The sequence below is a fragment of the Bipolaris maydis genome (assembly GCF_028858645.1).
Source record: "Bipolaris maydis strain C4 unplaced genomic scaffold PSV08scaffold_13, whole genome shotgun sequence".
NCBI lineage: Eukaryota > Fungi > Ascomycota > Dothideomycetes > Pleosporales > Pleosporaceae > Bipolaris > Bipolaris maydis.
The window spans coordinates 232,700-247,349 of record NW_027093869.1 but is presented as its reverse complement, the minus strand read 5'-3'; the positions used below and the strand labels follow the sequence as shown (position 1 = coordinate 247,349).

Here is a 14,650-nt window from a genome sequence, read left to right as displayed (position 1 = left end):
CACTGTAGACTTTTACTAACCACCATGGATAAGGCAAGTCGAGTGTTAGCCCAAGGCGTCCCTCCTGGCGTGCGTAGATCATACCGTACCCTGGCAGACCACGGCGGAGTCCCTTGTAGTACCCTCCATCATCGTGCCCAAGGCCGTCCTTCGATGCAGGACAAGGCACAGAGCCAGCAGTACCTGACACCGTGGGAAGAGAGCGCACTCGTCAAATTCATCTTACACATGTCAGATCTCGGGCGGCCCGTACGAATCAAGCACATTCCCTCGCTCGCCTTTGTCGCTACCCGCGGTCGGTCCGTGACGAATAGACCCTCCAAGCCCCCAGGTAAAAACTGGGCAAAAGCCTTTGAGAAGCGCCATCCAGAGACGGCAGCGAGACGCGTCACAGCGCTAGACTGGAACCGCCATGAGAATAACATCGCCAACAAGATGACACATTGGTTCAAGGTGATAGGGAAGGTACTGCGTGATCCAGCTATCGTGGCTGAGAATGTCTATAACATGGACGAAACTGGGGTCATGCTATCCATGCTTGGCTCGGTAAAGGTGCTCGTAGGTAAGGATGATAAACGAAGCCATAGAGGCGCGCGCGTGAAGCGAACGATGGTGACTGCTATCGAGTGCATCAGCGCTGACGGTAGGTACCTGAACCCGATGATTATTTGGCCAGCCACCACCCACCGTAGTAATTGGACTACCTTTCCGACTCCTGGATGGCATTATGCGTGCAATGAGTCTGGATACAGCGACTCCAATATCAGCTTGCAGTTGCTCAAGCGCGTGTTTGATCCTGAGACCAAGGAACGTGCTGATGGGAGACCGCGTGTACTAATCCTTGACGGCTTCGGGACGCATGAGACGCTTGAGATCTTAGAGTACTGTTTTGCAAACAGCATCATCTTGTGTCGTCTGCCCTCTCACACGTCTCACAAGCTTCAGCCTTGCGACGTTGCTGTATTTGGCCCACTGAAGACAGCCTACCGTGAACAGGTCGAACGATTAGAGCGAGGCGGCGTCAACACTATTGGCAAGGAGCATTTTACCTATCTATACAAGCCGGCCAGAGAGCGAGCATTCACGGCTAAGAACATCAAGGCTGGCTTTGCTGCAAGTGGTTTGTTCCCGCTCAATCCAGATAGAGTACTCAGGACTGTGCCGAAACCTCCAGTCGAAGTAGCTCCTGCGGTGACTAACGAAGCACCTTACCAAGAAGATGCAGTGCTGCAAACACCTATAACACCAGTGTCAGCGGACGGTCTTATGTTGCTGCAAAATCTCATCTTGAAGGACGCACATGCTCTTGACGAAAACAGCCAGCAGAACTTGCAGCGACACTTACTAAAACTCGCGAAAGCTACCCAGCTGTCTTTGACTAAAAGTACTCTCCAGCAAAACCATATCCAACTCCTGATGGCAGTCAATAACGAAGCTAAGCCTCGACGGTCAACTAGAGCCGATATACTAGAGAAGGGGTCCGGGCAGGTGTTTAGCTATGAGCATCTTCAAGATAAACGGCTGAGGCGAGCGGAAGAGGCGGCAGCCAAAGAAGCTAAGGCTAAAGCTAAAGGGAAGCGCGGTCGGAAGAGCAAGAATGCTGCACAGGAGACAGCAAAAGCCACGGCACCCACAAGTGCGGTGAGGCGTGACCTGAAGCGAAAAAGTACTGAGTCGGAAGCAGAGGCTGGCCCATCGGTGCCAAAAGGCAAGGTTGCAAGAGTAAGCCATGTTCAGGCAGCAGACACCGCAAGAGCACCATGGATGGCACCAGTTGCGAGAATGTATTAGCTAGCTGGTTCCTTTACTCTATCTTACATGTACATGCGTTTCTATACGCGTATGTGAGCAATAACACTAAGACAATTGCAAGTAAGCACATCCCCAAGTAATTAGTATGGTTACCTAAACATTGTCAGCATTACATGTCCTAACTTAGTACCTTCACGCAATTGATGCTGTGTAGCTACAATCTGTAGCGCTTCTGCTACTTTAACATTGCTTACTCTTGCGACTAAGCTAAGCTGATTATACGAAAGGGCCGCTATGTAAAAGGCAATTTGTCTCCTATTGCAGCGCCACAGAAGTACTAATGTGATTTGTATTTCATCGATCTTACTAGAAGATATTACTACTAGTCTATTTAAGCTTCGCACTGTATCATACCACACGTTACTTGAGGTCAGGTGGACGAAGCAACAATGGATCTAATTTTCGCTCTTAATGCGGCACAAACTGGGAACGCCCAACCTTTGACAAGCGACTCAAGCGGAGGTTATTGTAAGGGTTTCGCATTGAACCTGGCAAGCATTCCCCGAAAAAAAATTCTTCGAGCCGCCCGATACACCGCACGTGCAATGACGACTGTACCAGAAGGCAAGATGATTGATGAAGAGTCTTTCATTGTCTACCAGAATGGGAATATTGAATATGATTTAGTAGACCTAGACGAAGAAATATTGCCTGGCGAGTCTGAACCAATGACGACGGCGAAGACCGTAGCTCACGTTTCATGGTATCTTCTACATAAATGGCAAACAGCTATGTGCTTTACACATAGAAAGGATATGGATGTCGTTGTATTTTCTGGAAGGGACCTCGACGCAATGCTGGATATTGTTATAAAAGGGGATCAGGCCGAGGTTTTATCAGCCATCAATGGAATTGGCAAAGCGAAAATTGGGGAGCTGGATCGTCGGTTTTAAATTACGATTACACTAACTACCTAGTTAATTAGCTAGTTGGGAAAGTGCTGCATGCGTAGGCTGTTTGCATAGACTTATAACGCTGTATTTAAACCTGCTCTTAGTAACACAAGCTGAATAACTACACAAGAGGAATAACTAGTTATACTTCATACACACTCAACTGCGTACACGAGTGATGCTTCAGCACACCCACTTCGTAAGCTGCACAGCCACAATAGCCACCTTCTTGGCAGCCTAAAGTAAATTACACGCTACTCGTACTGTAAGTGCGGGGCCGGTTCTGCACCAACCGCATTGGGAAGCTGCTGCGATCCCAGGTACCAACCGGTGTGGCAATCAGGCATGAACAAGCGCGCGACAGCCGCCACGAAGCTGGTAGTGACTTCCTGTGCCTATAGTGATATTCAGAGGTCTAGATGAGTCAGTTTATCACCTTAATAGGGTCTTAGGGGTGAAGCACCATGCTGGATAGCATGGGCTTGGATCTAGGCACAATCGAAGGCTTGATTGCGCACGGCGTGCGGGCGTCAACAACAGCGTATTTTTTGTATCTCAAGGTACAGAAGCAGGCTGAAGTAGGCCAAGGAACTATTGACAGAAGACTGTAGATTATTGACACGTTCGCGGAAAACTACAATCGTTTGATATCAAAGTACCTCTTGTCCGTCTCGCGACAGGGTGCGTCCCGGGTCGCAGGGATTGACGTTAATTGATTAGTGGCTCGTGACAAGCATGCTCCGCTCTCAAAGCCTTTTTCGTATGAGAACCGACTAGTTATTGCTGCATATTTCAATCGGTCCCGGAAGGGCTTCTCGTGCAAGAAGAAGCGCGATTTGATTGGCTCATGAAGCTCTGCGCTGATTGGCATGCCAAGATGTCCGGAACCTCCGTTTTCGGATAGCGCCTAGTCACGTGAAGAACACCAAAATCTCCACCAAAAAATGAGATCAAAAATCGAGCTAAACCAGCCAGACCAACTAGAGGTAAGAGTAAAAAAATTAGCTCTTTACAAGAGGCGCCGGAGGTAAAGAGTGAGTGCTTGCGGCACGCCTTACATATAGTCTAACATCATATAGTTACTTAACGTGACGGATACTCTAGTAAGCGAGTCGGTCAGGCAAGCGAGTCGTTATCTCATTAATCAGACGCACCCCTGTTGGACTAGCGTAGCGCTAAATTTTAGCGTTTCGCTTAAACTCCTCCACCAATCAGAGATTGATTACATAAAGGCGTACGCGTCCAACAGAGGAGCGTCTGAGGAAAAATGGTTCCTCGTTTGGTGGTACTCGAACGCCAAAACCCAAAGTTGCCTTACGTTTCCATCAAGATCTTAACACCACTATCAGTTGTAGACTTAGTGCAGATTCACATAGAAGAGCATATCTTTCTCATTCACGTCGTATATATCTTATCTACCTATCTCGCTGCGTTGCATGCAAAGTGTCCTCGCGAAAAGTAGGGGCACTACTACTTTTTGCGATAACTACGCCATAAGTGCCTTCAATCTCTTTTACCCCAACACTACGTGCTAGAAAACTCTTATAAACTCCTAATCCAATCACTAGCCTCTTATAGTACTTAATATATCTAGTTTAGTAGAAGAGTTAGATAGCAGACTTGATGGGTTGACGCTGGGGGCTGCGAGGACGCTGCGGGCTGCGAGGACGCGTTCGTGATAGCTAGGTATGTCGATACCAGGTGGAAAAGATGCGCAAGAGCTTATAGATTTAAATCTGATAATTGTTAGTAATAGAACACGTTGTTGTGGGTGACAAGTACTGGGTTAAAGGTGCTACAGTTAGTTGCTAACAAACTTCGTCTGAGAACTACCAAACGAGGAACCAAACTTCCTCAGACCCTCTGGCGGTAGAAGCCTTTCTCCCCCTTTGATTGGCTTAGGAGTTTAGCGTGGCGCTACCTGTTAGCGCGTCGCCCATCGCCAGAGTGTCTGACTAGTGAGATAAGCGAGTCGGTTACCCCACCGACCTTACGCACCTTTGCAGGCATATATTTCAATAACGCAATAGTATAACAACTGCGAATTAACAGAGTAGATTAATTAATACCAAAATCATCTTTCTTGCATGTACACGCATTATAGCCAGCCTCTCTGCACATGCTACAGCGTGCTAGAGCCTGGCGGCTCACACCTAATCGCTCCCTTCCTTGGCTCTTCATGAGCAATCTGCTGATCAGCCTCGTGCTGAGCGAGTAGATCCTCTCCAGCTCCCTTTGTTAGTATTCCTTGCTTCTGTATCCGCTTTCTTTTGCGCTGCCTACGGTTTGTTGCTGCCTCATTAGCTCTCTCAAGGCTGGCGATCCGATCACGCATTAGCTCAGCTGAGAGCACCATTGCTTCTGCTCCCTTCTCAGGCTGATTAATCGCCGCGATAATTGAAGTTGGCGATGAGTCTTGCACTGTTTGCGCCTGTTTCTGTAGCATCTGCAAGAGCTGGTGCGTCTGTAGGCCGCGACATAGCTGCTGAGTTTACAGGCTCATGAGGACTGCCTGTTGGCAGTCCCGCTCCGTACATAGTCAAGGTTAAGGGAGCGGCAGTGAGCGTCATGCCACCGTACATTATCGTGACCGAAGGCTCTTAGACTGTCCGTAGAAAAGAGAGCCCCCGATTTGGGAAAGCAATACTGCTCGACGACAGGCGCCGCAGGCGCATTATGAGACTGGGCTTCACCACGACCCCACGGAGCGCTGAAAAGGAGCAAAACAATCGGTATAGCCATTATAAGTTAGTTCGTAAGCTTGTGTGTCGAACCCAGGACAGCAAAAGTTTCATATAGCTAGCACTGTGCCCGTAACCATCGCCATGCACGTCAGCTATTTGCTGATGCATGGATAACACCTATATATACTTTTCGCTCACGCTCTTGCATGTCGCTTATCAGTCGTACAAACCTCTTTTATTTGAGAAGCAGAATGTGCGTAACTTACAAGAGAGGCGGGATGGTCGATGGTCCGTGTTATTCACTGAGTACTCTCCTACCTGCCACCGGGCTTCAACAAGGTTATGACGCACTAGACTCGGCACGCTCCCCGCGTTTGCTGCTCATATGGCATGAACAGCATATGCTTGCTGAGCGAAGACGCATGAGAAGCAGTCTGTGATCTGACACGGTGACGTATTTCAAAGTAGTTGGTAACTTTACGCGCAACGTCACATGAGCCTTCACGAATGTATAGAGATATATACTCAATAGTCGCCATGCCGTTTTAGGTAGTAAGGGTGAACGCGAATTGTTCAAGTCTAGCGCTGCTTGCGTGCTAACTGAGCCTTTGACACTCACTCTCATTAATCACAGGTGGCGCATGAACCTGGCAACTACCGTTCCTACTGTGCGATTCACAAACTCTACCTTGTTTAGGAAATATTATCCACTAACTATGCATTGCGCTCGTCCGCGAAGGCTCGGTACATAAATCGGCTGCTGTAAACCGAAGATATGGATCATGCAGAGAGTAGCAGATGCAAGTGCCCAGTGGGGGCTGTTTTAGCGCTCGTAAATTTCTACCTTAGGCAGTGGCGACTGAGGCACAAGCCTAAATCCAAAGGCGAGCAGTTGACACTAGTTATCAGTGTTTCTGGAGACATCCATCAATCTCTTCGTCTGCGCTTCGAAGAGCGGGCTGGCCTGAGTGAAGGTCCGATGGGCTGTTTGCATGCTTGTGAACTCATCTCTGCTCGTGCTGCCTTATCAGTATTACTATATCCGCTATCGCCTTCTCCGCTTCTAACGGCACAGTTGTTCTCGAAAACATGGTTGTGATTCCGATGTTTAGGCGAATAAGAAGCAAGCGTGATAACGGCAGAGGCATCTAGACTGGAGCTCGAATTGTTGCAGGTCCTGCAAAAATGCGGCGCAGCATTCTGATGATATTGACGGTAATCAGGATTATGAAGGTGATACTGGGGTTTGCTGGTAATAGCTTTGTAACTAGTATGTGGAGACGCTAAAAATGATGACCAGGCTCGACTTCGGGTGACTTTATCCTTGGTTTATCTGAGAAATACTAGACTGTTTAGCAATCTCAACGGAAGCTACACTCTATACAGTATAGCTCGTACTTTCTACTCCAGCCTAATATGTCGCCACTTTACGAACTTACAAAATTCTAGCCTATCACTACAGTATCCGCGGAGTTGATCGGGACAGCCTCGGTGTGTTGACGTATTTGATCTACCGCGAACCACTGACGTTTGATGCACGACCCACATCTCATTTCACTGGCACAAGATGTGAGTGGCGAGACTGGCGCGCGGCTCCCGGAATTGCCGAGGCGGCGTTCCCCGGCCCTCGAGGCGATGGCGTAAGCTACCACGCTTGTCCCCAGCGGGCAGAGTTGCCAAGATAACATGCAGACAATCGTTCCGCGCCCTTGCAGATTAATTTTCCAGTCTGCTGAGTGTTCTTGGGTCCGGGCACGATGGACAGCACCTGCACGGACTCTACACGGCCTAAACATCTTTCCCCCTATTACCGACTTCAGCACTAACCCCATCCAGTTCATACTTGTCACGAAATCGTGCGAGGCTGCTGTGCCGCAAAGACGCAGAACATGACTCCGGATGATTCAAGGAAGGTGTTGGCATCCACTGCGAACGAAAAGCAAGACCGATAGGCTCACTGCGATTGCGAGCAGGGGCCGTCATTGGAAACACCATACTCAATCGGCACTGATGGACCTGCTTACTCTGTTATGGCCGGCGTTCGGTTGGCGTAAGCAGGTCGTTCGGTAGATTTGCTCACTTCTGTGTGCGGCAAACGTCCATGACGCAATCTCCCTGATTCATGTGATCCACGTGATCGTTCATGCATGCGAGCGTGTGCAGACATGTGGGTTCACACAGCAAGGGCAACCACCCTGTCAGCATACGATATCTCGCCCCATATTTGTTCAAACTTATGAGAAAATCCTCACGCGGGCTCTCCGTATAGGCTTCCATTACGGTAGTTCTTTTAGAAGTTGTAGCGATACAGTTCCGGAGGTAGCGGTCCGGTGAGCCTGTGCGGAACCTTGGCCCTGCCGTTCCCCAGTGCACACAAACCTCGTTTTTCCTGTATCCGGTAGTGAGTGAATTGCTACACTTGGTGGAAAGTCTGACACTCTTACGGTGGCATGCTTCCTGGCCGCCACAAATTCATAGGCATGTTCTCGCGACCTGCTGATGCGTAGCCATTGCTGAAACCACCGTTACATGATGCTGACCCTATCTTGAAGGCTAGAACAACTCAGCTTTCTCACAAAGAGCCCAATTCCGCGCTTTCTTCTGTATGTAATCATCAAAGATTGTTGATTTGGATGACTGTTATGCACATTACGTCCTTTGTTCTTCCCAGACTATTCCTATTGTTGTATGGAGATCCACTGTCGACCGTATAGTCATCCCCACATCGTGCCCCAACACGTCCCGTCGTAGGGGATGGTGCTCAATACGGTGTAACGGCACGGTTGGCACAATAAGGGCGATAGCACAAATATCCAGCTCCCATGCTGTTCAGTCATCATCTTCGCTGTTGTTAGATACCACCATGGCTCAATTCGACCACCAATCCTTCCTGCTAGACACTCCGATTTATGGTCAAGACGGATTTCCCGATAGCACTGCCAACCACATCAATTCGCCGATACCACCTTTGGTCAATGGTAATGGCATAGCACATTCAACAGGGTAAGCAGCCTATCTCTGATCTATTTGAAAGCTATGAAGTTAGAGAGTGGCTGACTTGTGTTCAGCAACTTGCCGAGGAATGACGCGCCAACGTCAAGCACTGATGAAACACCTGCTTCACTGACGAGATTGTTGAAGCAACTGGTGGAGCTGTATATCGAGGCAAGAAAGGAAACCAACGAAGCGAATGCCATATTGCGCGAGGTGAAAACAATATCACAGCAACTTCGAGAGGAACTGAGGAGGAGGGAAGAAGAATCGAGGAGGAGGGAAGAAGAGTGGAGGAAGAGGGATGAAATGTGGAGGGGAAGACACGAAAAGTGTGCGAAAGTGATGGAAGAAGTGTGGAAGTGGACAAAGACGCAGGAGAATACAAAGAAGCGCACTTTGGAACCGCCACAGAGAGGCAGGCATCACCCATTCGAGTCAGATATCAGATCTCGCGACGTGACTTATTCATCTCAAAATCTTGGTCAGTTTGGTCCTACAACAGAGCAGCCGTGGTATGTCTACTTCCCTTAGATCGGACTTTGCATCGCTGAATTTCGATAAGGCCTTACGACAATTACATGGGAGACCCTCACCCCATGGGAGCCTTCAGATAGGACGTAAAATCTGAACACACAGACACACAGACACATTGAAGAGCCTTACTAGGGCGTCGCATACCTTATCAATATTTACAGAATCTACAGCCAACTGTACGGCACTACAATATTAAGTGTGACTCTTTTGCTACAGGTCATCATCGTAGTGGTAGTGTACGCACAATGTTTTTGTATGTCAACCTTAGTGGTGGAGCAGGTAACGCACATGAAGCAAGGAGGTTAGTCCAACCATCAGATTACTACTCAGGCGATATGTACACAAGTATATTTGAGCTCCATAACAGTTCTTAAATCATCCGATTCTTCGCCTTCTCCAGTTGTTCACACAACTGCACAATCTCCCTACGCTCCTGCCAGACTCTGTATTCGTACATATGCGAAATGAGCGATCGAATTGTATCCTCAGACACGCCATATGTTTCACTCCAACCCGAAGTAGATGCATGCGGATGGTACTGAATTTTTGGAACGATCGAAGGTTTTTGCTGTACAGCAGGTTGCTGACCTTGGTATACTCGGCTGACGAGACCTTTGAATCTAGGGTTGACGCGCGCAATAGGGCCCTGTAAAGACTTCTCAACGTTTGGGTCTTCGACGCTGATCAAGAGTCTGTCAATGTCTTGTTCAATCCTAGCCACGCGCTCCAACGGTGTGAGTGATGTGCTGAATGGATCTGGCTCTCTTCTTTGATTGGAGATGTTCTCCATATCGGTCGAGTCTTCTTGTGCATTAGCTCCTGGAGCATCGACGGAAGATGGCGGTTCTTCTTCAGTCTCTTCCCTTGCCGTGCTGTCTGATGGAGAAGCGTATGAAGTCATTCTCTTCATCTTTAGCTTTCTACGCGAAATTTAGAAGGCGCTCGGGCTACACTTGACCAGCTTACAATAAACACATACTCTCTATATCTTCGCTGCGCTTCCCTATTGCACACTTTACGTGCCTCTCTAGCTTGAGATGGGTTTTTGTACTTCCTGTTCGCCATGAATAGATAATTAAAAAAAAAACTTATTCTAAGGAATCGTAGCCGCTTGTGATGGATGCTACACTTTTGCGTGGCAAGCCAAGTAACAGATTGAAATTAAAACTATCCCAAGTCTACGGATAAGCAGTTGGTATTAAGGCCGTACTAAAAACAGCAATGTAAAGATGTTCAAGTATAGTGGGTCTTAGGCATTGGCGTAGTGGCTCTTAGCATGGTCACAAATCTTGATTGAAGGAAACATGCTGAGCCATAAGCATAATCAGTTTGAACCTCGGCCACAGCATTATGCCAGTCACAATGTGTGGGCCTTCAAATAGAGTGGACCTCAACGTCCCGAAGAGTTGGAAAAAGCTAGTAGGGTAAGCACAGACACTAGCGATAAGTAGTCCTTGCAGGCCCTAGTCGTCACACGAACCAAAGACAGGGCATGCTGGACACGGATGCATCCATTGTCGGATTGACAATGCACCGCGTTTTGGGAAGGCTGGTGTCACCCCTGCTAAGTGCTCGTTCACCAGAACAGCCATGATAAACCCTTGTACCCTTGATCATTTTGAACATGGCTGCTGTTTGCACGACTCTAGAAGCCACTTACTTAGTGTCCTCCACGTGATTTCGTAGGTATCGTGGCGACAGGCTTAGTGCTGTAGTTGACAAATAGCCACTGTCTCTGTTCACTACCTAGTTGAGTGCGTTAACCTAAGTCGATGGTTTGCCGACAGTAAAGCTTAGTGAAGGGCTACCCATAGAGATGGCATAGAATCGCATGTATCTATAGTGCGGAAATACAGGAATGGTATTCATGTGGTCAGCCTGCTTCTACAGAGCTGAGCGTTGTAGGACTCTTAAACCATTTAACTAGTCGTCCAACAGTAGGATGATCCCGCTCCGGCTCACCTATGCTACTGACGCATTCATGGAGATATATGTTAAGGGATGAACAGTAAGCTCCAAAGCTCAGCATATGGCGCTCGAAGTAGTACTTCGCCAACCTTAGCGTATAATGATGGGCAGAAGGTGGCGCCCCACTCGACGTCATCATTCGCAACCAAAACCTTAGCATGTGCTTGGAAGGTTCTGCGCTAGAGCCGTTCATCTGTGGCCGCTGCGCGATCGTATTTCAGGTCCAATTCATGAAATCTTGTGAAAAATTAGAACTACGCGATAGCTCTGGTATAAGGCTCATATGCTTCGTGTGGTACGCTCTGTCTATACAATCGTGTCCCACGGCGTGGCAACCAGAGTAACACAAATTCTTTGATTTTTCTTAATTATACCGCTGAAGGATTCAACATACCTAACCAACCCCAATCGCGGTCCCGATCACGATTCCGATATCAATCTCCTCCTCCTACTCGAACAATGGCGTCTGCCGGTATCGAACCAGATGCTGGCAATCGTGGTATACCAATCGCTGATTTTGAGCTCACTAGACTGATGCCCGCAGAAAATGAAAGCCGCTCACACAAAAGCACAGCAGATAAAGAGAGCAACGATCCACAGAGCGGACTACTCCACATGCACAATGTTTTATGAAATTTTCTTATGCATAACGCTGTTTCCGTTTGTTGTGGCATCCTCTCCTCCTAGTCGGCGGACGTTGTAGGAGGAGCTAGTTAGTAGCGTTCACAAATACCAACTTACCCTGTGCACGCAGCTTCGTAATGGAGTTAGGCTCGTTTACGCGTTGTGGGATGACAGCCTTGCCTAATCTGCTCTAGTGACTCTTCTATAAGCTGCTTACCGGGCGGACGATACATACGTACTTGCGTACGCGACCGAGCCACGTGGGCACTTGGATCACGCTGCGCGACAAGCCCGAGCGACATTCCAAGCTGCTTACGGAGTCGCTCATTCCCTAGTCAATGCCATCAAATTTCGCTCGTAACCATGGCTAGTGTGCCATATCGGGTTCATGCACGCGTCTGAGAACTGTGCCGCATGATACAGCAGAGGAAGAACTCACAATGAGGATGCCCTATTTGAGGACGCAGCAGCCAGTTTCCTGTCTGGCAATGACAACATCTATACAATCAAGATGGGTTCGATACCAGTGAACTTGAACCAAGTTCGGTATTCTCCACTCGATGGCAGGCCTTATTTTTAGCATCTTGAATACCCAGAATTCGTCCAATTCGTGGTGAATGGTGAATGGGTATCAATTCACATACTATTGATAAAGCCGTACGTTCCTTGCCACACATTCTATCTCACTAAGATTTGGCTAATACTGGACAGAGAAATGATGGATGAAAACATAAAGGGGATCGTGTAAGAAGCAAAAAAGCTACTATTCCAAGAGCAAAGCGCGACCGACACACTTAGTCCCTCACAGCGTCCAACTTTGCCGTCCCTTCAGGCTTCTCATGTGAACATGCCGTCGGAGATCCGGTTTCACAAGACTGTCAAGGAGTGCAAGACAATGCAGACACAATTCCTTCACGCATCAAACTCAGGCGCATCAGTATCCACAAGCAAGAAGTCCTACTCTCAGGCCACTACGGATAGCCACCATTCAAGATCTGATTATTACAGCATGACAAGTTACATCTTGTAGTTGAACGGTTAGATTATGGGTAATGGATCTATCTGGGCGGGTTCGATAGCGAAAGGCGGTTCATAGTGCTGATGCGGAGTTATTTTATTCAGTAAGAGGAGGGTCAATTCATGTTTTTGACACGCGAACCTTTGCTCTAGACCCAAACAACTTGTGTTTAATGTGAATTGTTCTGGGGGGTGGGGGCATGCAGTTGTGGCAGGCAATAGCGTTAACTTTTGATATCACCGTCTTCTCCATGTGCACCCCACTTGCATTCTTTTTTCTGTGTCGGGACTTCTCCTGCGGCCGTAACTATACATGCTATAGTCATTCGGGACCAGATTCCGTAGGTGCTAATGACTGCGGTTGCACAAGCCCTCCTACAGAGCTGGGCTTGTTGGTGTCCCTCGTGCCTGGCCTTGACCATGGCTTGTGAGCATGCTAACGTTGACGTGATCGTTCTGTTGCCTGCAATCTTGCGCGAAGAGGCCCATCTGCTACCACTCGCGCGGCTAAACACTGGTGACGCCCAGCATGACGCAATGCACACAAATTATCTAATTAGTTACGTTACGGCAGTACTGTAAGGATTCAGTTGCACGCAAAGTATAGCAGGGGTTGCATTACTCCTGGAACAGTCACTGCTTGAATGCAAGGGTGTCTGACGCATCCTACTAACCTTCAGGCAATCGCTTCGGCATATGGGAGGGGAAGGGGAGGGCCCAGAACCACCTCGCCGAGTCCGCTAATACAAGGGCTACTAATCCCAATTCACGCTAGTAAGGTGGGGTGCCTTCATCCCCGTCACGTGGCACGGACTTGGTCGCACCTTCTTGCAGGAAGCGGCCAGAAGGTGATTGCAACACGGGTGAGCAAGCAAGGATGGGTTTGAAGTGGGAGGCAGTAGTTATTTGCTTTGTGGAATGTAGCGACTTGCCTTAGTTAATACTTGGGCTACTATATAACGACAAAGTTTGTAAGAAGGCTTCTGCTTACTACAACAAGAAGACTGCGATGCATTACCAACTTTGTTACCGTAGTCCACTTCAACGTGCTTTCTAGATGTAGCAAATTATTTGCACAAGAGACACAGCGCATACTCGGGAGCCCAACTTATGATGCTAGGCCGCGCGCAGAATGCATTTTCGGTCACTCAAACTTCTACTCGCTATCGGGAATCCCCTGCTATTCCCTAGCCCATCTTAATAGAGCGGAGCTGCTCGATGGTGTAATGCAGCGAAGGATTGGCCAGTGGGAAAAAACTAGGATTGCTCCGCAGAAAGCACTTTCTTCGACATCTCTACATCGGCGTAGCTGGGTGGTAGGCAGGCGATGCCTTGTACGAAAGGATATCAAAAGTCTACAGAGCTAGCTACAGGGAGTGTCTCCATATATACCTGTCCTAGCCGCGTCCGAACCGGATCCGACTCACTAACGAATAGCTGACGAAGGCGGCGGCGGCGGATATTTCCTCCGATCCGGCTCTGTGATGGGTTTAGTACATGTCGGAGTTGTAACATCGTTACAACTGCTACTTATAACGTCCACTACATTTCCTTCTCCCTTCTAGCCTTGATAAGGTAGGCATAGCCTACCTCATCATACGTAGTATTATATACTAGGGGCGAAATTGACGACGACGTTGTGCGTTTCAACAACGCCCTCTCGCCATACGCATTAGCCACAGCGACCTCGTCGACCACTAGGTCAAGAGAGGATCTAAGGTCATAGACGACAGACTATCATAGCACTTGTTATGGGCGAAGAGGCCTTCGAACGAGTGTACATCAACCTATGGTACAAAGGAAGAAAGACAAGAACAGTAAAGTCATTGTACGACATCTTCTACTTTATACCTTCGCCCTAAGATCTTTCGTGCGAAGAAGTTCCCGTGACTAAGTATCTTGAGAGAAGGCACATGATACAGTCACGTGTTCTAGTCACGGCGTAGCCCTTTACAACACTAAGTTTCAAGCTGGATATACAGAACACAAGCTTTAATTTACTGCCAAAATAGTTAAGTACCATCCTAATCAAGTACGAAGTTAAAAAAATTACGGCAGTACAGTACTAGGCAAAAAGTTTCACCTCGCTAACCGAAATCGACCCACCACCAAATGTTGACACCA

The 14,650-nt window shown here is 48.2% G+C and overlaps 6 protein-coding genes across 6 annotated transcripts; 3 read left to right on the top strand and 3 right to left on the bottom strand.

The window, feature by feature from the left end:
- Positions 1-1,089: 1,089 nt before the first annotated feature.
- PSV08DRAFT_157423 (uncharacterized protein) lies at positions 1,090-1,791 on the top strand (the record flags this gene model as incomplete). Its single annotated transcript, XM_066091835.1, has 1 exon — positions 1,090-1,791. A coding segment is annotated over one exon (702 nt), but the record flags the coding sequence as incomplete, so codon positions are not given.
- Positions 1,792-2,201: 410 nt separating this feature from the next.
- PSV08DRAFT_250532 (uncharacterized protein) lies at positions 2,202-2,705 on the top strand (the record flags this gene model as incomplete). The annotated part of the gene is made up of 1 exon (XM_066092406.1): positions 2,202-2,705. The coding sequence occupies one exon, from the start codon at positions 2,202-2,204 to the stop codon at positions 2,703-2,705; it is 504 nt and encodes a 167-aa protein (XP_065948271.1).
- Positions 2,706-5,086: 2,381 nt separating this feature from the next.
- On the bottom strand, positions 5,087-5,287 carry PSV08DRAFT_354941 (uncharacterized protein; the record flags this gene model as incomplete). The annotated part of the gene is made up of 1 exon (XM_066092887.1): positions 5,087-5,287. One exon carries the CDS (start codon positions 5,285-5,287, stop codon positions 5,087-5,089), a length of 201 nt encoding a protein of 66 aa, XP_065948270.1.
- Positions 5,288-7,788: 2,501 nt separating this feature from the next.
- PSV08DRAFT_404432 (uncharacterized protein) lies at positions 7,789-9,309 on the top strand. Its single transcript, XM_014221554.2, has 3 exons — positions 7,789-8,392; positions 8,458-8,895; positions 8,946-9,309. Exons 1-3 carry the CDS (start codon positions 8,253-8,255, stop codon positions 8,995-8,997), a joined length of 630 nt encoding a protein of 209 aa, XP_014077029.1. The 5' UTR covers positions 7,789-8,252; the 3' UTR covers positions 8,998-9,309.
- Positions 9,288-9,982, bottom strand: PSV08DRAFT_187018 (uncharacterized protein; the record flags this gene model as incomplete). The annotated part of the gene is made up of 2 exons (XM_014221555.1): positions 9,288-9,837; positions 9,897-9,982. The coding sequence occupies 2 exons, from the start codon at positions 9,980-9,982 to the stop codon at positions 9,288-9,290; spliced, it is 636 nt and encodes a 211-aa protein (XP_014077030.1).
- Positions 9,983-12,750: 2,768 nt separating this feature from the next.
- PSV08DRAFT_250529 (uncharacterized protein) lies at positions 12,751-13,222 on the bottom strand (the record flags this gene model as incomplete). The annotated part of the gene is made up of 2 exons (XM_066092405.1): positions 12,751-13,040; positions 13,201-13,222. The coding sequence occupies 2 exons, from the start codon at positions 13,220-13,222 to the stop codon at positions 12,751-12,753; spliced, it is 312 nt and encodes a 103-aa protein (XP_065948269.1).
- Between the last annotated feature and the right edge of the window lie 1,428 nt (positions 13,223-14,650).